This window comes from Natator depressus, chromosome 1 (assembly GCF_965152275.1).
Source record: "Natator depressus isolate rNatDep1 chromosome 1, rNatDep2.hap1, whole genome shotgun sequence".
NCBI classification, from domain to species: domain Eukaryota; kingdom Metazoa; phylum Chordata; order Testudines; family Cheloniidae; genus Natator; species Natator depressus.
The window spans coordinates 136258367-136280956 of NC_134234.1; the positions used below are offsets into that span (position 1 = coordinate 136258367).

General features: G+C 43.3%; 1 protein-coding gene across 7 annotated transcripts in view; it reads left to right on the forward strand.

The window, feature by feature from the left end:
• REPS2 (RALBP1 associated Eps domain containing 2) overlaps positions 1 to 22590 on the forward strand; it is a 177493-nt gene that overhangs the window by 91156 nt on the left and 63747 nt on the right. For all 7 annotated transcript variants that reach the window (XM_074967491.1, XM_074967473.1, XM_074967465.1 and 4 more), the window contains 4 exons: positions 311 to 446; positions 3231 to 3294; positions 6729 to 6871; positions 12998 to 13092. In XM_074967491.1, the coding sequence (XP_074823592.1) occupies positions 311 to 446; positions 3231 to 3294; positions 6729 to 6871; positions 12998 to 13092 (438 nt within the window). The remainder of the gene's footprint in view (positions 1 to 310; positions 447 to 3230; positions 3295 to 6728; positions 6872 to 12997; positions 13093 to 22590) is intronic.

Consider the following 22590-nt stretch of genomic DNA (forward strand, 5'->3'; position numbering starts at 1 on the left):
AAAACACCAATATGAGGCGATAGATCTTAATGCATGACTAGATGGAGTGATCTTTCTACCTTCAACAGTAGTTGGGTTTGTTTTTTATTTTAGCTTCATTCATGTGAAACTTCCTGTAGTTCTCTGAGCAAATGGGCATGTATAATAAGCCCTAACTATAAGAGATATTAATCAGCTTGAGCTTTTCTGCTCCCATTTCTTTAAAAAATGGGCATGCTAGATGTGCAGACTGACCCTGACTTCTTAAAATGTCTGTGTGTGCTGCTTTTTCATGCAGTTTTGCAAGTGACTTTTTGCCCTGTCTTTGAAGTCTCTTTCAGTAGACAGGGAGCCACAGGACAGCAGTAATTACCCAGATGACCCCTGGAGGATAACTGAGGAACAGCGAGAATATTACATCAACCAGTTCAAATCCCTACAGCCTGATCTGAACTCTTTCATTTCAGGTAACATTTACTAAATAATATGTATGTGCAGCAAAACAACCAGGATGAAAGGCCTGAAAATTAAAGCAAAGTACAGTAGATAAAGGGAGAGCTTCTTGAGTTATCTTTAGATCAGGTTTGTGCCCCAGACAGGGTCGAGTTATTTATTTATTTATTTATTTATTAATTTTTTTAGAATAACAACTTTTTTAAAAATTGCCAACCTACCCACTGCATTTTGTCTCTTTTTTGCTACCCACCCATGGTTCAAATTCTTGGGGGTGCCCAAAAATATAGGCCAGCAACCCTCTTCTCCTCTGCTGCCTTCTCCTTGCCCCACTGAGGGGGCAGCAACTACCTGCATCCAGCACCCGCTCACCCAGCACTGCAACCCTAACCCAGGTCACAACGCCATATACTCAAACGCCTCGCCCTCCAAATCCTCTTTCTCTCTCCCAGGGCCTGCAACCCTAGGCCCGCAACCCATCTACAATCTTCCTGTGACCCACCGAATCACTGAATTAAAGCATTAAAATAATACAGTGGGTAACAAATAGTTTCTTTGAAGAATTTTTAAAAATTCGTGGTTCTACTGTTAAAGATGACTCTAAAATGGGTTACAGGTTAAATGTGTATTTTAATACCACATGCTCTCTGTTTACAGGTAAAATATTTTTTCTTAACTGCTAGCCCTGCAAACTCACCCTGGGATCTGAGAGCCAAGCTGAGTTAATTCTTTCTTGTGTGTCATCATCAGAAATAAATGTTCTGCAGGCCAAATGCTGTCCTCACTTACAACTTTGCAACCCAACTGTCTTCAGAGAGTTTATACAAGTGTCATTGATTGGAATTTAGCAACAACAAAAAATCTTTTTATGATGCACAAGGAGGACTAGAGTCCAACTATTTCTCTCAGCTGCAGGACTAAGAGAAATACAAAAATAAAAGAAACGTATATTTGTCACTAAAATGAATTGATATGATTCTAAACACACACTGGGAGTAGATCTTTTGAGGAAAGAATGTGTGAGTTTTGCGTACTAATTTTTCAGAGTTGAAACACACTTTAAAAATTCAGTGTGAACTTGAGGAAAGCATCTGCAGTTACAGGACAAAAAGTTAAAATAAATTGTTTGACTCTGAAGACAGTATTTGGGGCTCAGTCCTGCAAAGTGCCAAGCTCTGGCCTGATCCATAAAAACACAAGCATATACTTAACTACTTTCCTATTAAAGTCAGTGGGACTGCTTAGGTGCTTAAAGTTAAGTATCTGTTTAACTGTTCTACAGGATCATATCAGGATGCTCAGCACTGTGTAAGATTGAGTTGTTGGCCCTTAAGCGGTTAAATGTAAACCCTGCATAGCACACACATGGTAACAGTATTGTAACTGATCTTAAAAATCAGATTTTCATTCTGACCAGACTGCTTGTGAGAGGAGTTATTCTAGGTACTGAGAGTTAGTCTGGCAAGGAAAAAACACAGATTTTAACTACAGGCATTTTGACTATGTCCTCTGAGGTTATATTATTGCAATCCAGTACTTTGGGATTCAGGAATTCTGACCCCAGACAAAAGTTTTAAAATAATTGCTTGATCTTGGCAGAAGTTAGCACTTCATCAGTTTTTTTTTCCCCTTGGTTAAATCTTCTCCAACTGAGAGAAGGGAAAAGAAAATGGAAGTTCAACACATAGTGGATTTCCCACAAAGCTGCATATAGTCAACTTTGTTTATAATAGAATGCAGTCTTTAGAATATGCAAGATGTTTGCTCTATCTGTTCCGAGAGAGAGCCTCATAGGGCCAGACATTGCATTTCATGCACACCCAGATTTACTATTAACTGTAGTGGGAGGCAGAATTATAGATCTGTATATAATGGCTCTGAATGGGGTTGGCCTTACATTTTTCAGGCTTATGTGAAGTAAAATGTGCAAGGATCTATGGCAGACTTTTGCTACCCCTGTAACCTATTTGCCTGAGACAGTGTTTGGCAGCTGGCTGTGTGGGATGTGTAGTGAACTTCTTATCACTGCAGAGGGCTCAGCAGGGGTTTGTTGGCTGGGAGGGAAATCAGATTGCTTATTATGGGAGGGCTACGGAGGATGTTCACAACTGGTAGTGAAGATTGTAGCAGGATGCTTAGCTGGTTCCTCTTGTTTTTCTTTCATGATGGTAGGGCCGCAGCAGGCCTGAAAGCAGAGAAAGTCACTGTGGGAGTAGCATAGACGGCAGAGGGCCATTTGCTGCCATATACTTGGCATGTGATTAGAAGCATCCTTTTCTCTGGACAGGAAGCCATTTATCTCCATTTTCCTTTCTTTGTATTCATAGTGGCATACTGATGATGATAATGGTAATACTGAGGCATGTTTTCATCCATTAATATTTTTCCCACATGGAGAGAAGTGGAGAAATGAGGTCAACCGCTCTGCCTGGCCTGTCCCATGTTAGTTACTCACCAAGAGACAAATGGCCAAGCAGCTATACTCGTTCCCAACAATCAAAGTGTCTGTTGAATGTGAAATAACCAGCTGCTGATGCTGTTGCAGCTTTATAGAAACACAAGCAAAATCAGATTGGAAGATGAATATCAAATGCCAAGCAATCCTTGTGGCACCTTAGAGACTAAAAAATTTATTTGGGCATAAACTTTTGTGGGCCCACGAAAGCTTATACCCAAATAAATTTGTTAGTCTCTAAGGTTCCACAAGGTTTCCATTCTTTTCATTGTTTTTGCTTATATGGACTAACACGGCTACGCCTCTGAAACCTTTCAAATGCCTGTTTCACTGTTCTTGACAGGTTCCGTGGCTAAGAATTTCTTCACAAAATCCAAGCTTCCCATCCCAGAGCTTTCTCACATATGGTGAGTACTGTAGTGTAACTGAGAATACGGATGCTGGTTTTAAAAGACATTTTAGCTCAAGAGTTCTTGTTAGATTAAAATAGTGTCTTTAGAGTAATTCCAAAAAAAAACCACCCCCAAAAAAACCCCCAAACAGGAGTACTTGTGACACTTTAGAGACTAACAAATTTATTAGAGCATAAGCTTTGAGTAATTGTAATTATTGCTCTTATCAAAATCACTTTCCGGTCCAAGCAGCGGGGTGTGTGTTGATCTTCCTGGCATGCTTGTTACCTTTTTAGAGCTACTCTTCTACTCAGCAGGACTGCAGATATTTCAATAGCAATATAAATGATAGCTGTTCTTAAGAATATTATAAGAAACATTATTAGCTCAATGAACAGACATATTTCATGAAATGGTTTAGAAGAAAAACACATTTGGAATATTTTAGATGTGTTCAGTTAGCTTTATGTATCAGGCTGTGATTTGTCAGATGAGGCCTAATTAATACCTAATTTTTAATAATACATCTGCATAATTCATCAGTGCTTTATTAACAAGCCAGCACTCTTGCTTTTAATGAGTTTGTTTAGAGACCATTGCAGATGGCATTGTATACGATACAGTTTATAAGGATCTTGTTGTATTTCCATAAACATAATGGTTCTTGTATCGTCATCCTATCTTGACATGAGGAACAAACTGTTCTAAACATTCACCAAAAATGCTGATAAAGAGAACTTTTATTTCGCTTTATCTATATATTTTTATGAAGACAGATTTTAAGAAAAGCTTGCAAGAGCCTAAACATCTGTTGGGTTCAGAGAATTTGCCTGGAATAGTTTCAAAGCTAGTTGTGAATCATGAAAAAAAGAAAGGGCTAAAGAAACATTCTCTGGAGAAAAATAAGCACTGGAATTTAATTTAAAAGTTATTTAAGAAAAACTGGTTAACCCACTATGATAACCAAAAACATTTTATTTATGTTACCAACATTAATTGTGCTCTGTATAGCATAACAAAATAAAATGTTCCTTTCTAGGAGCAATTTGAAATCTTGCATGATATAATTCATCAGGGAAAAACTCCTTTGCTAAAATTGAGGAGCATTTCAATCTTATTCACTGTAACCTTGACTGCTTGAAACATTGTCCCTTCGCTTTCAAACAGCGATGAAGTAACTATTGCTCCATTTTAGTTATTATAGTAATACTAAATGAATTCTAATATTTTCCAGAAGGTGTATGCTATGAAACTGCATTCGTGTGCTTCTGAATTCCTCTGCTGTTGTTTGACGCTTAAACTAAGGGCTTGGCTACAGTTGTGAGTTACAGCGCAATGAAGGAGCCCCCGGGCGCATTAGCTCACTGGCAAGGCACATAATGGCTCTGACTCCGCGGCTACAGCGCTGCTGGTACTCCACATTGGCGAGTGGACTAACGTTTGCTGCGGCCCCGCTGGAGCGCCGTGGCACCAGTGTGAACGAGGTGTTGCATTACTGCATTCTGATCAGCCTCCGAAAACGTCTGTTATGCAGACAAAACTACACAGGATCGTTTCAGGGGACAAGACAAGATGTCACGTTTATTACAACACAATTTGATTTATGACCACTAACTAATATCCAATACCGATGTTTATACACTCCCCTGTATAGTTACCAGTCCTGAATGTAGCTTGAGTTCGTGGCTTGGGTTCGTAGCTTGTGGCGGCTAACTGGCCAGGAAAGCTGGGCACAAGGAAGAGCTGGGTCTCTGTTGGGCATGCACCGATGCCCTTCCATGTTGGCAGCCGAATGTTACCCTCCAAAGTCTTTCATCTCATCCATCCTTTTTGTAGGCTTTAGTTTGAATCCAGAGTCTATAGGTCTTGCTGTGTCACACTGCCTCTGGGTTTGGTGTGATTGATCACCCATCAATTGCAGACATGACTTTCAGCCTAGGACCTGGCTTTGATGTTTCTTCAATTGTACTTTTGTTCTTTTCTTTTGAGGGTGGACTCCTCCTACTTTGTCTGGGCTGTTGTCTGCATCTTCAGCCGTTGGGTGTTTACACTTTATTTCATTAGGACAGGCTGGGGCTGGAGGTTGATTCCATCATCCATACATACCTCATTCACACATCTAAACTAAACTAATAAGATTACAGCAGGGTTTTGCAAAATGGAGTGAGCATTTTAAAATGGAGTTTGAGTTATAATATGGACAAGTGTAAGGAATGGCAAACAGTGAGCAGAAGTTACAAGGTTGAAACAGTGCAAATTTCAGTGATTTAAGCAGCAATTGGATTAAAGGGTGAAACTCAATTAGCGAGTTGTTGTTTCATTCATAAAACTTTGTTTATGAAGTTACAGTAATAAAGTGAACAATTAAAAACAATTTCATTGATCAGTTCTACATGTCCCATAATTCCCTTAAGTCAAGTGGCCAGTCTTGTCATTGTTTTTGAATTGCTGCAGGAATGCGGATATGCCCTTTGAAAGCTCCATTTCTGACAGCTGGCTTGCTTATCTGCTTCGAGACAAAGCAAGCCATTTGTGTGGAATGCTGTGTGAGAGAGAGGTGGGGAGGGGGGAGGTCTGCTGCTGTCTGAACTTACAAGACAGCATACTGACATTCTCTCAGCCCCCCAAAAACCCAGTCTCTTTCCCCCCACATACACACAACACACTCCCTGTCACACTCCACACCCCCCCCCCCATTTGAAAAGCACGTTGCAGTCACTTGCATGCTGGGATAGCTGCCCACAATGCACTGCTCCCAATGTCGCTGCAAGTGCTGCAGATGTGCCCACGCCAGCGCGCTTGAAGCTGTCAGCGTGGACAGACTGCAGCGCTTTCCCTACTGCGGTCTCTGAAGGCTGGTTTAACTCAAAGCGCTCTACATCTGCAAGTGTAGCCATGCCCTAAAACTAAACTGGCAGCAATGCTAACGGGTTGTTTAACGCTAATATTCCAAACTGCCACCAGCATTAGTTAATCTGGCTGTGCGGCTTTTAAGGCCAGTCTACACTTGGTAATTAAGCACTTTCTGAAAACTGTTTGCATTGATCGGACTGCCTGAAACATTACCGAATAGGGTTTAAGTGCTAGCATAGACCAACTGAACTGTTGTCAACACCATTTTGGAAAGAGAGATTGAATTTGGATACTCAAATGTAATTTCTTGACAAATTTCAGCTTTTGAAATACCAGATAGAAAATATTGGATGATGTGGCATAAAGAGAAAGCACTTTTTTCCCCATATAAAATCTTCCTAGTATTGGAAAGTCAGGTTGTTCCACTTCTCAAAGGGAAATGTTTAAAAAAAATAAACAGTATTTTTAAAAAAAATTCCACTTGCTTGGGAATTGTTACCTTTTTACATAAAGGATATACTGTGTGTGTGTGTGTGTGTATGTATATGCTTCATTCCTGCAGTGGCTCAAAAAATATGTGAATACCATGTTCACAGGGAGCTGAGCGATGTAGACTGTGATGGAGCGCTGACGCTGCCAGAATTCTATGCTGCATTTCACCTCATTGTTGCTAGGAAGAATGGTTATCCATTGCCAGATACGCTTCCGGAGACCTTACTGCCAGATTACCTTCACCCAGGTGAGGCTGTGATATTCCTGTACCATTTCAGAAACTCATCAGTCACCCAGAACAGCCTTTTTTAGTAAGAGACAAAGATTTATCTAGAAGCTGAGTAGTACCTCTCAATGTAGCTTGATAAAATATTCATTTTTAGTTATGCTTAAAGGGAAAATGCTAAAGAAGAACCAAAAAATAATAATTTTTTTTTTTTAAAAAAAGGAGCAGCAGCATGTCTCTCTGAAGGAGCACACCTGCACACTGACAAAGAGGGGAGTAATAAGCTCCTCTGGGCCTGTTCAGCACCAATGAGGCACACCTGCAAGGCTTGTTCTGGAGCTGGTTGGGGGCGTGGATGTTCAAAAGGGAAAACCTGCCACAGGAAAGAGGGCGGGGGATGTGAACAGGGAGAAGGTTGCCCCGGCCCATACAGCTGAGACAAGCCTGCTGTGACAGGGTCGGGCCGGATGGCTACAGGAGAGTAATAGAAGGCAGATATATTAACCCCAGGTTAAGTAGGTCCCTTTTCCCTGGGTAAGGTAACAGGGAAGGTTCCAGAACAATCAGGAACCTTCTGGAGACAATTGAGACAGACAGGCTGATTAGAACACCTGCAGCCAATCAAGAAGCTGCTAGAATCAATTAAGGCAGGCTAATCAGGGCACCTGGGTTTAAAAAGGAGCTCACTTCAGTTTGTGGTGCACGTGAGAGGAGCTGGGAGCAAGAGGCACTAGGAGCTGAGAGTGAGAACGCGGACTGTTGGAGGACTGAGGAGTACAAGCATTATCAGACACCAGGAGGAAGGTCCTATGGTGAGAATAAAGAAGGTGTTGGGAGGAGGCCATAGGGAAGTAGCCCAGGGAGTTGTAGCTTTTGCACAGCCTGTTCCAGGATGCACTCTAGACAGCTGCATTCCACAGGGCCCTGGGCTGGAACCTGGAGAAGAGGGCGGGCCCGGGTTCCCCACAAACCTCCCAACTCGTGGTCAGACACAGGAGTCGTCAAACTGGACTGTGGGTTCAGAAAAACGGCCAAGCTGAGGGCTGCCGTGAAGCTCCAAGGCAAGCAAATCCGCCAATAAGCGCAAGACCCACCAAGGTAGAGGAGTAACTTTGTCACGCTGCCCAAAGGGAAACAGCAATAAGTCTCACTTCTATGAAGCTGCATGGCCTAGCCTCAGAGCAGCACACCCTATGAGGAGGGGCTGGAGGTGGACCTCGGGAAGATTGAGATCTAAGGGCTGACCCAGGAAGACTGCCTAAGCTCCAGGTCACCCTTGTGTCTTTTCAATTTTCTATAGTCTCCTCTCCCCTATAAGGGAAGAAAGAGGGGAGAGGACGTTTCTTTTTTTTGTTTGTTTGCTCCAAGAACGCCTTGGGCATCGGCTGAGGGGAGAGAAAGACAGTACGAGGATTTGAAGTGGGGTCTGAAGGGAACTTGAGTGGACCCCCCCACCCCCAAAGTCTCTGTTCCCTATAAGCTGTCTCCATGTTCTGTTGAAATACTAGGGTCTACTAGAATTCTACTGTCTAGATTCTACTAACCTGAGGCATAGCTAGGAGTGGCAGATGGTTATCTGTGGCAAATCTGGATGTCACAAGATTTTACATATGAAGTAGGTGACTTTTAGCCTATGTGTTGTCTTGCCCTAATGACTCTTGGAGGCATGTTTGAAATGATGGAATATTACTGACCTGCTTTACAGGTTATCTTGAATGCTGTATATGTTTACTGGTTTTAGCAGAGCTCAAATTTTTCTATAACTCATTTTCCTGATCTGCCATTCCTACTGTTAATATTTTATAATTAACAGTGAGATTTCACCAGTTTGTGTGGGATGGGGATAAATGAGTCTACAATGTGTGGTGTACCTCACTACTGAGGTACGGTTGAGCGATATTGACATATGTTGTCAATTTTCATTACACCTTAACACTAAAGTGCATACCCTTCCATTAAAAAATGTGCACAGCTTTCTCGGGTGAGGAGGATTAATTACTGATAATAGTTACAGTGCTAAGAGATAATATATAAGAGCTAATAAAATCTCCATTAAATTTGCTGGCACTATTAAAGGAGAGGAAAAGAGCAAATCAAGTTGTAGTTAAAAAAACTAAATGTCCCCCATGTATCAATTCATTGAAGTAATTTCTGTCAGATTCCTGTTCTCTACAATCCACCATCTTCATATCCAAGGGTATAAATCAGAGGTGGCCAACCTGAGCCTTAGAAGGAGCCAGAATTTACCAATGTACATTGCCAAAGAGCCACAGTAATACGTCAGCAGTCCCCCATAAGCTTCCCCCGCTCCAGCCCACAGCGCCTCCCACCCGCTGACAGCCCTACCAATCAGTGCCTCCCCCTCCCTCCCCACGCCTCCCACCTGCTGCGATCAGCTGTTTTGCGGTGCGCAGGAGGCTCGGGGGTGGGGGGGGAGATGAGCAAGGGCATGGCAAGCTTGGGGGAAGGGGTGGAGTGGGGGCAGAGCCTGGGACAGAGCAGGGGGTTGAGCATTGAGCACTCCCCGGCACATTGGAAAGTTAGCGTCTGTAGCTCCAGCCCCGGAGTCAGCACCTACGCAAGGAGCCGCATATTGACCTCTGAAGAGCTGCATGTGACTCCAGAGCCACAGGTTGGCCACCCCTGGTATAAACTGTTTATGAAACATCAGCCTTCAAGATGTTCTCGTGATTAGTCTGCATAATCGTGTGTCATTATCACTATTGCCTCCATCTTCCGTCCCTCAGGATCTCCTTCCTGTTTGTTATGCTCGCTTCTAGTCTCATTTTAAATTAGACTGTAAGCTGTTCAAGACAGGGATCTTGTCTTTCTATACAGTGCCTTTCACTGTAGAACCTTGAGCATGTCATGATTAGGGCCTCTGGGTGATAATGTAATAGAAAGAATTAGTAGTAGTAATAGGGCATTTCTCTGACCACACTGTGAACCTCTCACTTGGCATGAATCAGGTTGTGTTTTCTCTAAGCTAGCCTTCCTCATCTCCATGTCTTCAGTTTTTCTCTTGGCTTCCTCCTATTGTCTTGAATTAACACCAAATACTTGAATTGCATCCAGCTGTTCATAAATATCCACCAAGCTTTTATTAACTAAAGGCATTTCCACTGCAAATTTGAGAACAAAAGGCTAAATTGCAAACAGGTTTGTTTCTAGCTATTGCAGAATGTTTGTCATCCTACGAATAAAGAATATTTAAAAAATCTTATCAAAAAGTATTATAGTATTTAATAACTTTTCTCTAGGCTTTTTAAGCCATCTCGCAGAATTTAATAGGCAATTACATATCCTTACAAGAGAACTTTATAGGATAGTTTAAAAATATCAAAATCCTCTAGATTTAGTACAATTTTCTGTAAAATTAAAGGGTTTTAGAATCTTTTCAGTAGAAAATTTCAGTGGAGACTAATGGTTTTGTCCCTATTACATTGTTTGGGACTTTTCTAGAAGGGACAACTGAAAATGGATAGCTCAGGAAGACTATACTGGAATACAATGTCTGACACGTCTAGGTCACTAGCTAGAAGCTAGTTTGTGCTGCTAGTGACCGAGGGTTTGTCTTCAGCTGCACCTTTTCACTGTAGCATTTTAGTGAAGACACTCCTATGCTGCCAGGAGAGCTTCTCCTGTCAGCGTAGTTAATCCACCTCCCTGAGAGGGGGTAGCTATGTCAGCAGGAGAAGCTTTCCTGCTGACATAACACTGTCTATATGGGGGGTTAGGTCGGTATAACTATGTCGCTCAGAGGGGTGAATTTTTCACCCCCTTGAGCGACATAATTATACCGCTATAGGTATGTAGTGTAGACCTGGCCTGAGAGTAGTCTGGTGACTTACATGAAACGTGTTTGGTTGTCTCTGTCTCATTCCTGGCTAGAAGAAAGGTTCCAGTATTAAAAAGAAAAGTCATCACCACAGTTTGCACTAGTTAGCACCTTTTACTGGCAGTTTGAGCACAGAGCAAGGACTGAATGAGCACGGATAGTGTGTCTGCGTTTCTCCACCCTTTGAGGTGTTTCCTCCAGGTCAGAGTTGAGGCACTTTGGCAGGATTGTGGGGGGAAGCTTGCATTGTTGCTGTCCATCTAATATCTGATCTGTTGATAGAGGACCTCAGTTTTCATTATGTCAGTTTGGCACTTCTAATATCTACTTAATTTTAATGAAAAAAATACACGAGGAGAAAAAAAGGCAGAAGATCATGGCTGCTTATTGTCCTGGCCGATGGTGTCTCACTGTGTCCTTGTGCTTCCTGATCTGCTTGTTGTAGCCACCTGTTGTCTATAGTCTTATATATTTAGATTGTAAGCGCTTTGTGGCAGGTACTGTCCCATTATTACATATTTGTACAGTGTCTAGAACAATGGGGTGCTGGCTTCCAGGCAGTACTATAATACATACAATTAATAATAACTGAAATCAGCATGCCTCTGTAGCCATCTTCCATGTAACTCCAAACATTACATTTTAAAAAGTAGGGCAGACAGTTGCCTGGGAGGTTTTTTCCCATATATTTTTTCCTCTTCTTTGCACCTAGTTTTTGTTCTGAGCTCCCCTGTTTGCACTGTGGCCTTCTGTCTTCCTAAATGAGCTCTGTTTTGTTTCTTTTAAGCAGCAAAGCTTTTCAAGGGCTAACCATTAATTCTAGCAGTGATATTGGCAGAGTAGTTGAGGGATTTGACATTTAGCTAATACTTACAGCTCTACTTAGACAAGATTCACAAATAAAGATAGAGATTTTTGAAAGGAGAAGTGTGTATAGAAAAAAAAAAACCTTGCACAGTGAATCACATACAGTACAGGCTTCTGAACCAACAACTTTTGGAATACAAATATAAATAAATAAATAAAGCAGTAGGGTGTGCTTCCCCATATATGTTATGGACCCTTTTTATACCCACTTCCAAGTACAACGCTAGAATTTATGACAACTCGGTATGAAACATTTTTTATGGGAGAAGTCCTGTACCATAGTTTAATGTCTATGAAATCAAGGTTTTGCTTGGCCATTTAGGAATGTAAGTCTATTTGGTAGCAATTCTCATTAGCCTGTTGTATTAAGTCCAGTATGAGGTAGACTGAGTCCTTTACTCATATGGCTCAAGCAGAATTTTTTGCATTTGATCGAAATGTTAAAAGTTTAAAATAAAAAAATGACTTGCAAAAGAAGCATTTAAGGATTAATGAATTTTGCTACTTACATGGCTTGTTTTGTGAACTACAAGTTCAGGGCTAAATTCTGTGCTGGGGTAACTCCCATTAAGAACTTGACCCACTGTGTTTTGCTTTGAAAGCTTTTCTTGAATTAAAATAAAAAAAACGTAAAGCTGATTGCTCTGTCTAGTAACCTAACTGTATTTTAAATTAATACAGATTTGTAAAAGCTTAGTTTGTTTGGAGGGACCAGATGCTAATCAGAAACTGGACTTGTGAATTGGTTATTCTACTACTCAACATATTAATCTTAAGAAAAATAGTTTTCTAGCTACCAAGATGCTTAATGGTTTAAAGGGACTAATCCCCGAGGAGTGTTAGCAGAAGGGCCTGTGTATATAGAACAAAAACATGGGTGTTGCAAATGTTACCTTAACAAATTGCAGGGTTGTTTCTCCTGCTCCCAGTATTTACCTGATTGAAAACTATTAAAGATGATACAGACTGAAGCAAGTGTTGTGATTAGTCTTCATGCTTTTCGCTGACATTTAGTTATATTGCGTAGTGTGGGTTCTAATACATTTCCCATTCTAGATAACACAAACCAGGAAGTTGCAGGCCTGTCAAATAGGTTTTATAGTTCTAACACTCCAGTCTGTAATGCCAGCTATATTGACTCTAGATCAGTTGAAGAAAAGGCACAAATAAAACTTCAGTCACGGTTGTTTTCGGGTGGCTGAATAGTATCAAAATCTGTCCTCAATTTCACCCAATTGTTTCTACAATATATTAGACTTATACATCACTACATGCTGTTACTTAAAAATAATACAAGAGGAAATGATTTTCTATACAGTACTTATCACCTTGTTATCCAGATCAGATGCAGTATGAAGGGGTGGGGAAGAAAAATAATAATCTAATACATGTAAAATATGTGTGTTATTAAACAAAGACATGTATCTTTGCTTTCCCTCCAGCTTCCCTTAAGCCTAAACGTGACTGCGCATTATTGGATTCTTATTCTGACTCATTGCCAGTTAGTCAACAGACCAGGGACTTTAATCGAACTGAGGTAAGAAAATTACCCGAGGACTATAGTTACATTAAGGAATTTACATTAGTAGACCACCTAGCAATTAATACATCATACATATCTGCGGAATTTTCAAGTGGGCTATCTGTTTTTAAGCTTGCCTTTTGTCCATCTTACTGTTCTTCTTTCAGTAATTCATTCAGTGACTGGAGAGGGTAGACCAGCCTCCTTTCAACAGGTGTGCATGAGCGACACAGTCTACATCCTCCTCCTGAGGACTCTATGCTGTGACAAGTTGGGAGTCTGTGGGTCAAATGCAGGGAGAAAGTTGCATATTCTTTTCTTAAGCTTCTGCCTTGCTGAGGTTGGAACAAACAATGGGAAAGAAGATCTGTGCTGCTGTGGAAGGCAATTGATCAGAGGACTCCAGATAGACTGGGGCATATTAATGCTATGGGGGATTGTATTGGCCAAAATGTTGGCCTTTGTCAGGGACAAGCTTCGTTCTAGTCAGGATCTCCTTACAGACCCTTCTGCCTTGTCACCTTGGCAGCACACTCCTCCTCAAAGATGCTTTCTTCCTATTTCAGAGCCCCAACTCCCATTTTGTCCCCAGAAATCCCATTGAAAGGGAATAAAATGTACCTTTCTCAACTGTTCTGGTCTTTGCCCCCCCCAATCTCTGGTGACCCCAGATTTGGTGCAATATGTAGCAACAGTTTGGGTCTACAGGTCTAAGTAAGCATGTGCTGCCTGCTGCATCCTCCTTCCCCTGGTTAACTTTGGCCTCTGTCATGACCTGGAACAGCGGGAATTGATGCTCTCCCCTTTTTCACTTCAGTGGACAGATTTTTAAAAATGCTCAGCCCCCATTCAGGTATCTAAATGAAGCGGGCAGCACTTCAAAATTTCTCCACACCTAGCAGCTCCCATGGAGAAGAAGAGAGCAATGGGAGCTGCTGGGTACAGAGTGCTTCCAAAAATCTTAGTCCCAAGTTCCTTCTGGCTTCCCTGTGAAATATATTTCATCCATGATCCTGCTAGTGCCACCAATGGAGATATCGCCACCCAGCTGGCTGTGAGGTGGTGGGCCGCTGCACCCCAGTCCATGCTACCTGCCTCCACTGCCGGTCATAATGCCACAGTCTATCTAGGTACCAGTAGTGGATCAGCACATCTAACTTTTGAATGATCCTGGCACCTCCCTAGGTTCAGGACCCAGCCCTGGACTAATCCAGGCCTGATGGACTGCCTAAAAAGAGAGAGGTATTTTATATCAATATAAGTACAGGCCAAATAACTGAGTTAAGGGGACAATAGTTCAGTCAGAAGAACTTTAGAAAAGTAAGCGATCTCATGAAATTTGTAAACTTGAGGTTTAAAGGCCTAAAACCTGGAATAACCTTATCCACCTCATGGTTGTTTCCATCCCATTGCACCTGGGTATGTCAATTCAGAGTTTGTAAGCTGTGACATTTGAAGGTCTCAGCTTGTTAGGGTAGTGAATCAAGTGACAATTTGTGGACAGGGCTATGGCTCAGAATTGTTAGGCCTCTGAAAATTGGCATGCATTGCTGTTGTGGAAGTCCCTTCAAACTCTGCATCCAAATAAAATAATAATGGTACGTTATACCAGCTCAGCCCCAGGGCTGGTGTAAGGCTGTTCTCCAATCACTTCATCCTCCCCCTTGTTATGGGGAAAACTCCATGGTCAAAACACAGCTCTTCTCTTGTCAAATGCAACTGTGCAATATCACCACCAGGCAATAGGCAATGTTTCATAATATTGCTGAGTTTGTCTCACTTTGCATGGTGTGATCATCATGTTTATCTCGTGGGACTACTTATATATGATCTTACCAGTGCCCTTTCTGCTCACAGGGCAATGTTCTGGGTACATCAGCTTGATTCAGAATAGCATTGCTATTGGTTTTTGAAAATGGTGCTTTTATTTTAGAAGTGCAGGCAGGTCTTTTACTGAAGCACAGATTTCTGGTCCTATTAATATGTTCACATGCTGTGAGGTTGATTAACAGTGGAGTGCCAGATTCTGCCACAGACCAACACTTCACTAGAACTTTTTCACTGTGTTCTAGTGTTGGAAAACTAATCAGTCCCTTGACAGTTTGACTTATTAGCATATATGTTTATTAATTTGCAGCTTAAGAAGAAGTCATGCTGAAAACACATACTTAATCATATACATGCTGCTCCACTACCAGAGTTTAATAAAATATTAACTGCATATTAGTACTGTATCAGCACAATACATTTAAAATCTTCTTTGCCACAGAGTGTTTTTTGTCTTTGCTTTTATTTACTAAAGTATTTTGTATGATTTTTCCACATTGATCTTTATAGATTTATCTAGACAATTATAACTTTTGTGACCAATTGTGTGTGTGACTGTTCTTTGCTCCCACCATCTCTGGTTTCTCTCATATGAGAGATGAAACAGTTTGGCCAAAAGGAATAAGCACAGCAGCTGGAGTCAGGAACTTCTGAGCTCTTTTTCTGGCCCTGCCACTTAATTCCTATGTGTCCTCGGGCAGTTCAACTTTTTTACCTCAGGCCTTGTCTACACTGGCAAGTTTCTGCACAGTAAAGCAGCTCCCTGCACTGTAACTCCCGAGGTGTACAGGCTGACAAGTCACTTAGTGAGCAGAAACTGCACAGTTGCAGCACTGTAAAAAAAAATCACCCAGTTTTCTGCACTGGGGCTACAGTGCTGCAGTGCCAGTGTAGGCACCCTGGTCGATTACATCACTGCGATTGGCCTCCGGGCGGTGTCCCACAATGCCTGTTCTCACCTCTCTGGTCATCGGTTTGAACTCTACTGCCCTGCCCTCAGGTGACCAACCGTGAGCCCCACCCTTTAAATTGTGTGGGAATTTTGAAAGTCCCCTTCCTGTTTGCTCGGTGACGCGTGCAGTGGTCTCAGCGCATCTTTCCAGGTGACCATGCCTGCTCCATGCACCAGGCGATCCCCTGCTTGGAGCAATGCTGAGCTGCTGGACCTCATCAGCATTTGGGGAGAGGAGACTGTCCAGTTCCAGCTGTGCTCTAGACATAGGAATTATGATATCTACGGACAGATTTCATGATGCATGACAGAAAGGGGCCAAGACTGGGACACACTGCAGTGCAGGGTCAAAGTGAAGGAGCTACGGAACGCCTACCACAAGGCATGGAAGGCAGACGGCTGCTCCGGAGCTGTACCCGTGAGCTGCCAGTTCTATGAAGAGTTGGATGCGATACTCTGTGATGACCCCACCTCCACAGCAAAGGCCACTGTGGATACTTCTGTGGCTTGCCTGCCAGTCGAGGGTGGACCGAGCCAGGAGGAGGAAATATTGGACGAGGATGTGGCACGGGAGGGTGACCCAGAGGCAGTGGATGACTCAGAGGTCAGAGATGCATGCAATCAGGAGCTCTTCTTTGCCCCGGAGGAGGCTAGCCAGTCACAGTTGTCAGAACTTGGCGAAGAACAAACAGGATAGGAGGCCCCTGGCAAGTGGCTTTGATTTTGGGAATCGCTGAGGCGAGTTGTTGGGGGCAGGAGGGTTGCAGAAAACAGGCTTGTGTCTGTATGATACCACCACATGCCTAATCTGAGCAGCAGAACAGGTTCTTGATTGACTCCCTCACAACACAGGAATCTGCCTCGGAGATCTCCAGGAAACTCTCATGGAGATACTGGGCAATCTTCTGCCGCAGATTCTTTGGCAGAGCTGCTTTGTTTCTTGCCCCATTAAGGGTAACTTTCCTGCACCACTCTGCTGTCACTGGGGGGACAGACCATTGTTCTCCACAGATGTGCCGCATAAGGGCCAGGGCAGAAGCAGCAGTCTTGGAGAAGATCCTCCCTTGATTCCCTGCTCACCATCAAAAGCGAGATATCTTCCACAATGAACACAGCCTGTGGAAAATGTGGAGACAGGAATGATTACCAGGCCCCCCCTACAGTGCTGGCTGTCCTCAAGAGCCACGTTCCCAGTGTACAGTATTATGGTCCTGGAACACTGATTTCCCCTGCCTCTGCAGTTACTCACCACTTTGGGGGTCTTGTGGCTCATGTGTGCTTGCCTCAGTAAGCCAGTTAATGACAGGTATGTGAATAGTGGCTGTGTTTTAAATCACTGAATCAGTGTTGTGTGTGTTGCAAACAATACTGCTTCTGTAAACTGTGGCATTTCGACTTCACAGATATGACCTTGGGAGTCCAGCCTCCCTCTTTGTTATTGCCGGCTGAATGGCTGCACAGAATTAGAAAGCGGCCAAGAAGAAGTAAGGAGGACTTTCTGCGTGAGATTATGATGCACTCCGCTGTCGAAAAACAAGAATCGAAGGAGTGCCGGAATAACGAGAATAGGGACCGAAAGGAGAACGCGGTGTGCCAGAATGAAGCCACGACGTGGCTCTTAAAAGTTATGGAGCACCAAGCGGACAATCTCCAGGCGCTACTGCTACTGCAAACTGAGCAGCTCCGTGCCCGCCCTGTCCTGCAGCCGCTGTCGCAAAACTTTTTCCCATGCGCCCCCCAGACACCGCCAACACACTCTTATTAACCTCCTGGCTCCACTCTGTACCCATGGTATTCCACGCCTGCCCCGTCACAGTCCAGCCCTGCGGACTCCCAGTACCCACTGCACTCAACACCCATCTCTCTGCAGTTTAGCCCTGCTGAAGTACAGTACCCACTGCACTGTACTCCAAAGGAGAAGGTTCCATGTGATACCTGGACATACACAAATCTTTAACCATCCCGGGGCCGCATCTCCTCCTGGGACCCTCCATTCCCCCATCCCCCACAGTATTGATGTGGTTTTTTTGTTTGTCTCTGTCATAAGTATAAAGGGAAGGGTAACCACCTTTCTGTGTATAGTGCTATAAAATCCCTCCTGGCCAGAGGCAAAGTCCTTTTACCTGTAAAGAGTTAAGAAGCTCAGGTAACCTGACTGGCACCTGACCCAAAATGACCAATGAGAAGACAAGATACTTTCAAATCTGGAGGGGGAGGGAAAAGGCTTTTGTCTGTCTGTGTGATACCTTTACCAGGAACAGATCAAGGATGCAAGCCCTCCAACTCCTGTAAAGTTAGTAAGTAATCTAGCTAGAAATGTTTTGGCTTGTGATATTCACTGTGCTGGAGGATATGTGTATTCCTGTTTTTGTGTCTTTTTGTAACTTAAGGTTTTGCCTAGAGGGATTCTCTATGTTTTGAATCTGACTGCCTGTAAGATTATCTTCCATTCTGATCTTACAGAGTTGTTCTCTTATCTTTTTTTGTTCTTCTAATAAAGATCTGTTTTTTAAGAATCTGATTGGGTTTTTTGGGTCTTAAAAATCCAAGGCTGGATTGTGCTCATCTTGTTTATTCTCAAGCCTCCCCAGGAAAAGGGGTGTAAGGGCTTGGGGGGATATTTTGGGGAAATAGGAACTCCAAGTGGTCCTTTCCCTGTTCTTTGTCTAAATCACTTGGTGGTGGCAGCATACTGTTCAAGGACAAGGCGAAATTTGTGCCTTGAAAGTTTTTAACCTAAGCTGATTAAAAATAAGCGTGGGGGGGGGGTCTTTCATGTGGGTCCCCACATCTGTACTCTAGAGTTCAGAGTGGGGAGGGAACCCTGACAGTCTCTCTCCTCCAGTTGTTGTTTTTTAATAAAAGAATTGTGTTGGTTTGAAAGTGATCTTTATTCCATTAATTGAAAGCAAACAGAGTCCTGCAAAGTAACAGGCAATTTTCTTAAACCTTCATAGTGCATTGTCTGCATCAATCACAATCACCTCCTAGCATTACAAGTACTGCACTCCCGAGCATAGCAACAAATATTAGTGGCTTTCAGCATAAAATTGCTGCCTCAAGGCATCCCTAATCCATATGGCCCTGCTCTGCGCCCCTCTAATAGCCCTGGTCTCTTCCTGTTCAAATTCAGCCTCCAGGCACTGAGCCTCAGCAGTCCAGCCTTGAGTTAAGCTTTCACCCTTCCCTTCACAAATATTATGGAGTGTACAGCATGCAGCTGTAGGCATAGGAATATTGTCATCGGCCAGGTCCAGCCTCCCATGTAGGCAGCACCAGCGGGCCTTTAAATGGCCAAAAGCACACTCAAAAGTCATTCTGCACTTGCTCAGCCTATCGTTGAACGGCTCCTTGCTGCTGTCAAGGTGCTCCGTGTATGGCTTCATAAGCCACAGCATTAAGGGGTAGGCTGGGTCTCCCAGGATCACAATGGGCATTTTGATTTCCCCTACAATGATTTTCTGGTCTGGGAAGAAGGCCCCTGCTTGCAGCTTCCCGAACAGGCCAGTGTTCCAAAAGATGCGTGCATGATGCACCTTTCCAGACCAGCCTGCGTTAATGTCTGTGAAACGCCCACAGTGATCGACAAGCGCCAGGAGAACCCTAGAGAAATACCCCTTCTGATTAATGTACTTGGTGGCTAGGTGGTCTGGTACCAGAATTGGAATAGCTGTGCCATCTGTCGCCCCTCCGCAGTTAGGGAAGCCCATTTGTGCAAAGCCATCCACAACGTCACGCATGTTGCCCAGAGTCACAGTCTTTTGGAGCAGGATGCAATTAGAGGTCCTGCACACTTCTGTCAACACTCGTCCAATGGTAGACTTTCCCACTCCGAACCAGTTAGCAACCGATCGGTAGCAGTCTAGAGTAGCCAGCTTCCATGGTGCAATCACCACACGCTTCTCCAGCGACAGGGCAGCTCTCATTCTCGTGTCTTTACGCCACAGGGCTGGGGCCAGCTCATCACACAGTCCCATGAGTGTGGTTTTCCTCATCTGAAAGTTCTGCAGCCACTGCTCGTCATCCCAGACATGCATGACAATGCGATCCCACCACTCAGTGGTTGTTTCACTGACCCCCAAAAGTGGCGTTCCACTGTGGTCAGCATCTCCGTGAATGCCACAAGCAATCTCGTGTCATAGCTACTGCGCGTGGCGAGATCGATGTGAAACTCCTCTTGCTTTTGTAGTTTAGTTTAAGAAATAACTCCACTGCCACTCGTGATGTGTTAGTGAGAGCGAGCAGCATATTGGTCAACAGTGCGGGATCCATTTTTGCAGACTGAAGAGGCAGGGTGCGCAGATGGCGCCAAATGTGGACGGAAGCACAGGGATTGCTGGGATGCGGAGCAATGTATCACGGGGCATTGAGACAGGACCCAGGATGCCCTGCAACTCCCTCCGCCTTCCCACAACTTTTAGTGGCAGAAGAGGAAGAGACGTTCTGTGGGATAGCTGCCCAGAGTGCACAACTCCGAATACCACTGCAAGTGCCGCAAGTGTGAACACACTATTGTGCAGTCAGCTGGCAGTGTGAATACACAACAGCGGTTTCCTTTCAGTGCCCTCTGAGCAGCACTGTAACTGCCAGTGCTGTAACTCTGCCAGTGTGGACATACCCTTAGTCTCCGGGTCTATAAACTGAGGATACTATTGCTTCCCTGCCACACAGGGTTGTTGTGGATTAATGTTTGTATAGTGCTTTTTGAAGACGAAAACTATCTCGCAAATATTTTTTTTTTCAAAATGTATATATGTGTGAGACAAGGTGTCACTTTTTAAGGCACTGCAGAGGAATGCTGAATTATGCTAAATTCCCCCTAAACTCAGGTGCTAGAACCCTATATGAAGATGTAACTACTGCTGGCTTTTGCTAGCAGATGGATCACTTTAACTCCAGACAGGATATAAGAGGGATTTGAGTGTCTTATTCTGATGCAGAGGGAAGTAGAGGCTGGGACAGGGGAGGTCATGCTGGGAAAAGCCTTAGCAACAACCATACTTGAGGAAAAAGTTTAGGCAGAGATACATGTGTCTTTATGGTTAACTTACCCCCTTTCTGCGGTTTGTTTTATTGTAAGTTTGGACTGTATTTAATATGTGCACACTTTATTCAGAGCATGCTGGGAGCTTCTACTTACAGTAGGCTTATTATATTTCTAGGAGGGTGTAATGCCTCATCCAGTCCCACTGAAGTCAACGGGAGTCTTTCCACTGACTTCAGTGAGCTTTGGATGAGCCCTTACTCTACAGTACTTTTATTATCCAGGATCATGTGGAACTTGCTGCTGCATTGATTTACTGAGGCAAATAGCTTAGTAAGTGTTCACATAAAAATAAAAGATTAGATTTCAATTAAACTAGCTAGAATAACAAAAGGAAGGTTATTAGCCCTTATGCTTCAGGGTATAAAGCTAATCAGTAGCTGGGGTCAGGCGAAGCTTCCTTTCACAACGGTACAATTATGCATATTATGTATAACTGTGATGCTAGTTGCAGTAGGAGGCAGGCTACCAGACTAGCCTGATGATTGGTCCGTTCTGATGCACCAGTTTTGTCAGTGGGCAGGTCCCCTGTTTGTCCCCATATCTTCCAGCTGACACATTTTAACTCTCACCCAAAAAAAAAAAAAAAAAAGCTCTAGCTCACATAACTCTTTGATTTCAGGATCCGCCTTCATTTCTGTGAGATTATTATTTTTAAGCTATTAACTTCACAAATTATTACCCAGATGTCCAAAGCAATTTCTCCTATTTCTGCAGAGTGGTGATGAAATTTGCTCCCTGCTAGTGTAAATGCTGGGACATATATAGATATTCATTTTATACTTCAGAAAGCTCAGGGTTTCTCCTTTCATATTCTTCTTAAATTTCCTAATATTAAAAATATTATCCTAATAACCTGACTCAATAAAATTCCATAAGCCAATTTAGCTGATCCATAGAAAGTGACATTTATGTTTGTGGATTTGAATGTTTACACAATAAAGGAATAAACCTATAAGGCAGGGGTCTCAAACTCAATTTACTTAGGGCCAGTGCCAGTCCTCAAATTCTCCCAGCAGGCCAATAATGTCACTGAAGATGGTTTTCAGAAGAGAAAACATTTATATTGTATTTTTTTATTTCAAATTTCTTAGAAATAATAAAACTGTCCTACAACTTTATACAGTTCTTCGCCAGCCAGAGTTTTTAGTGTTTGCCAGACACCTGGCAACGCTTCAGGTCTGTCAGTCTGTTGATGTTTGACCTCAGTGACTGAGCGGTTGAAACCTTCAGGATTGCAGCAAGGTGGGCATCAGAGAGTTGTGTTCAGTATTTTGACTTGTTTATATTCATTGTGGAAAAGAGTGATGCTGCCTCCAGGGCTGACTCTGCCCAGCAACTAATGATGATGACTCTGCGCAGTGACTAGTCATGGTCCCTTTCCCCCAGCCAATGGGAGCTGCGGGGGGCGGGGCCTGTAGCAGACATTGCCAGCAGTGTGTCTGCCTGCATCTCTCCTCCACGGGCTGCAGTGGGGAGGTTCTCGGGCCACAGATGGCCCTCAGGCCGGGACTTTGAGACCCCTGTTCTAAGGAGTAGATTTGCTGTACAATGAAATCGCATGTTTTTAGAAATTCCTAGTATAGTAGAAGCAGTAGTAGTTGTCACACTGTCTGCAGTGGCTCATAACCCTAAGTGCCTACCTCGGGGCAGACTGTCAAAAAACAGGGCATATATCCCAAGCTGGTGG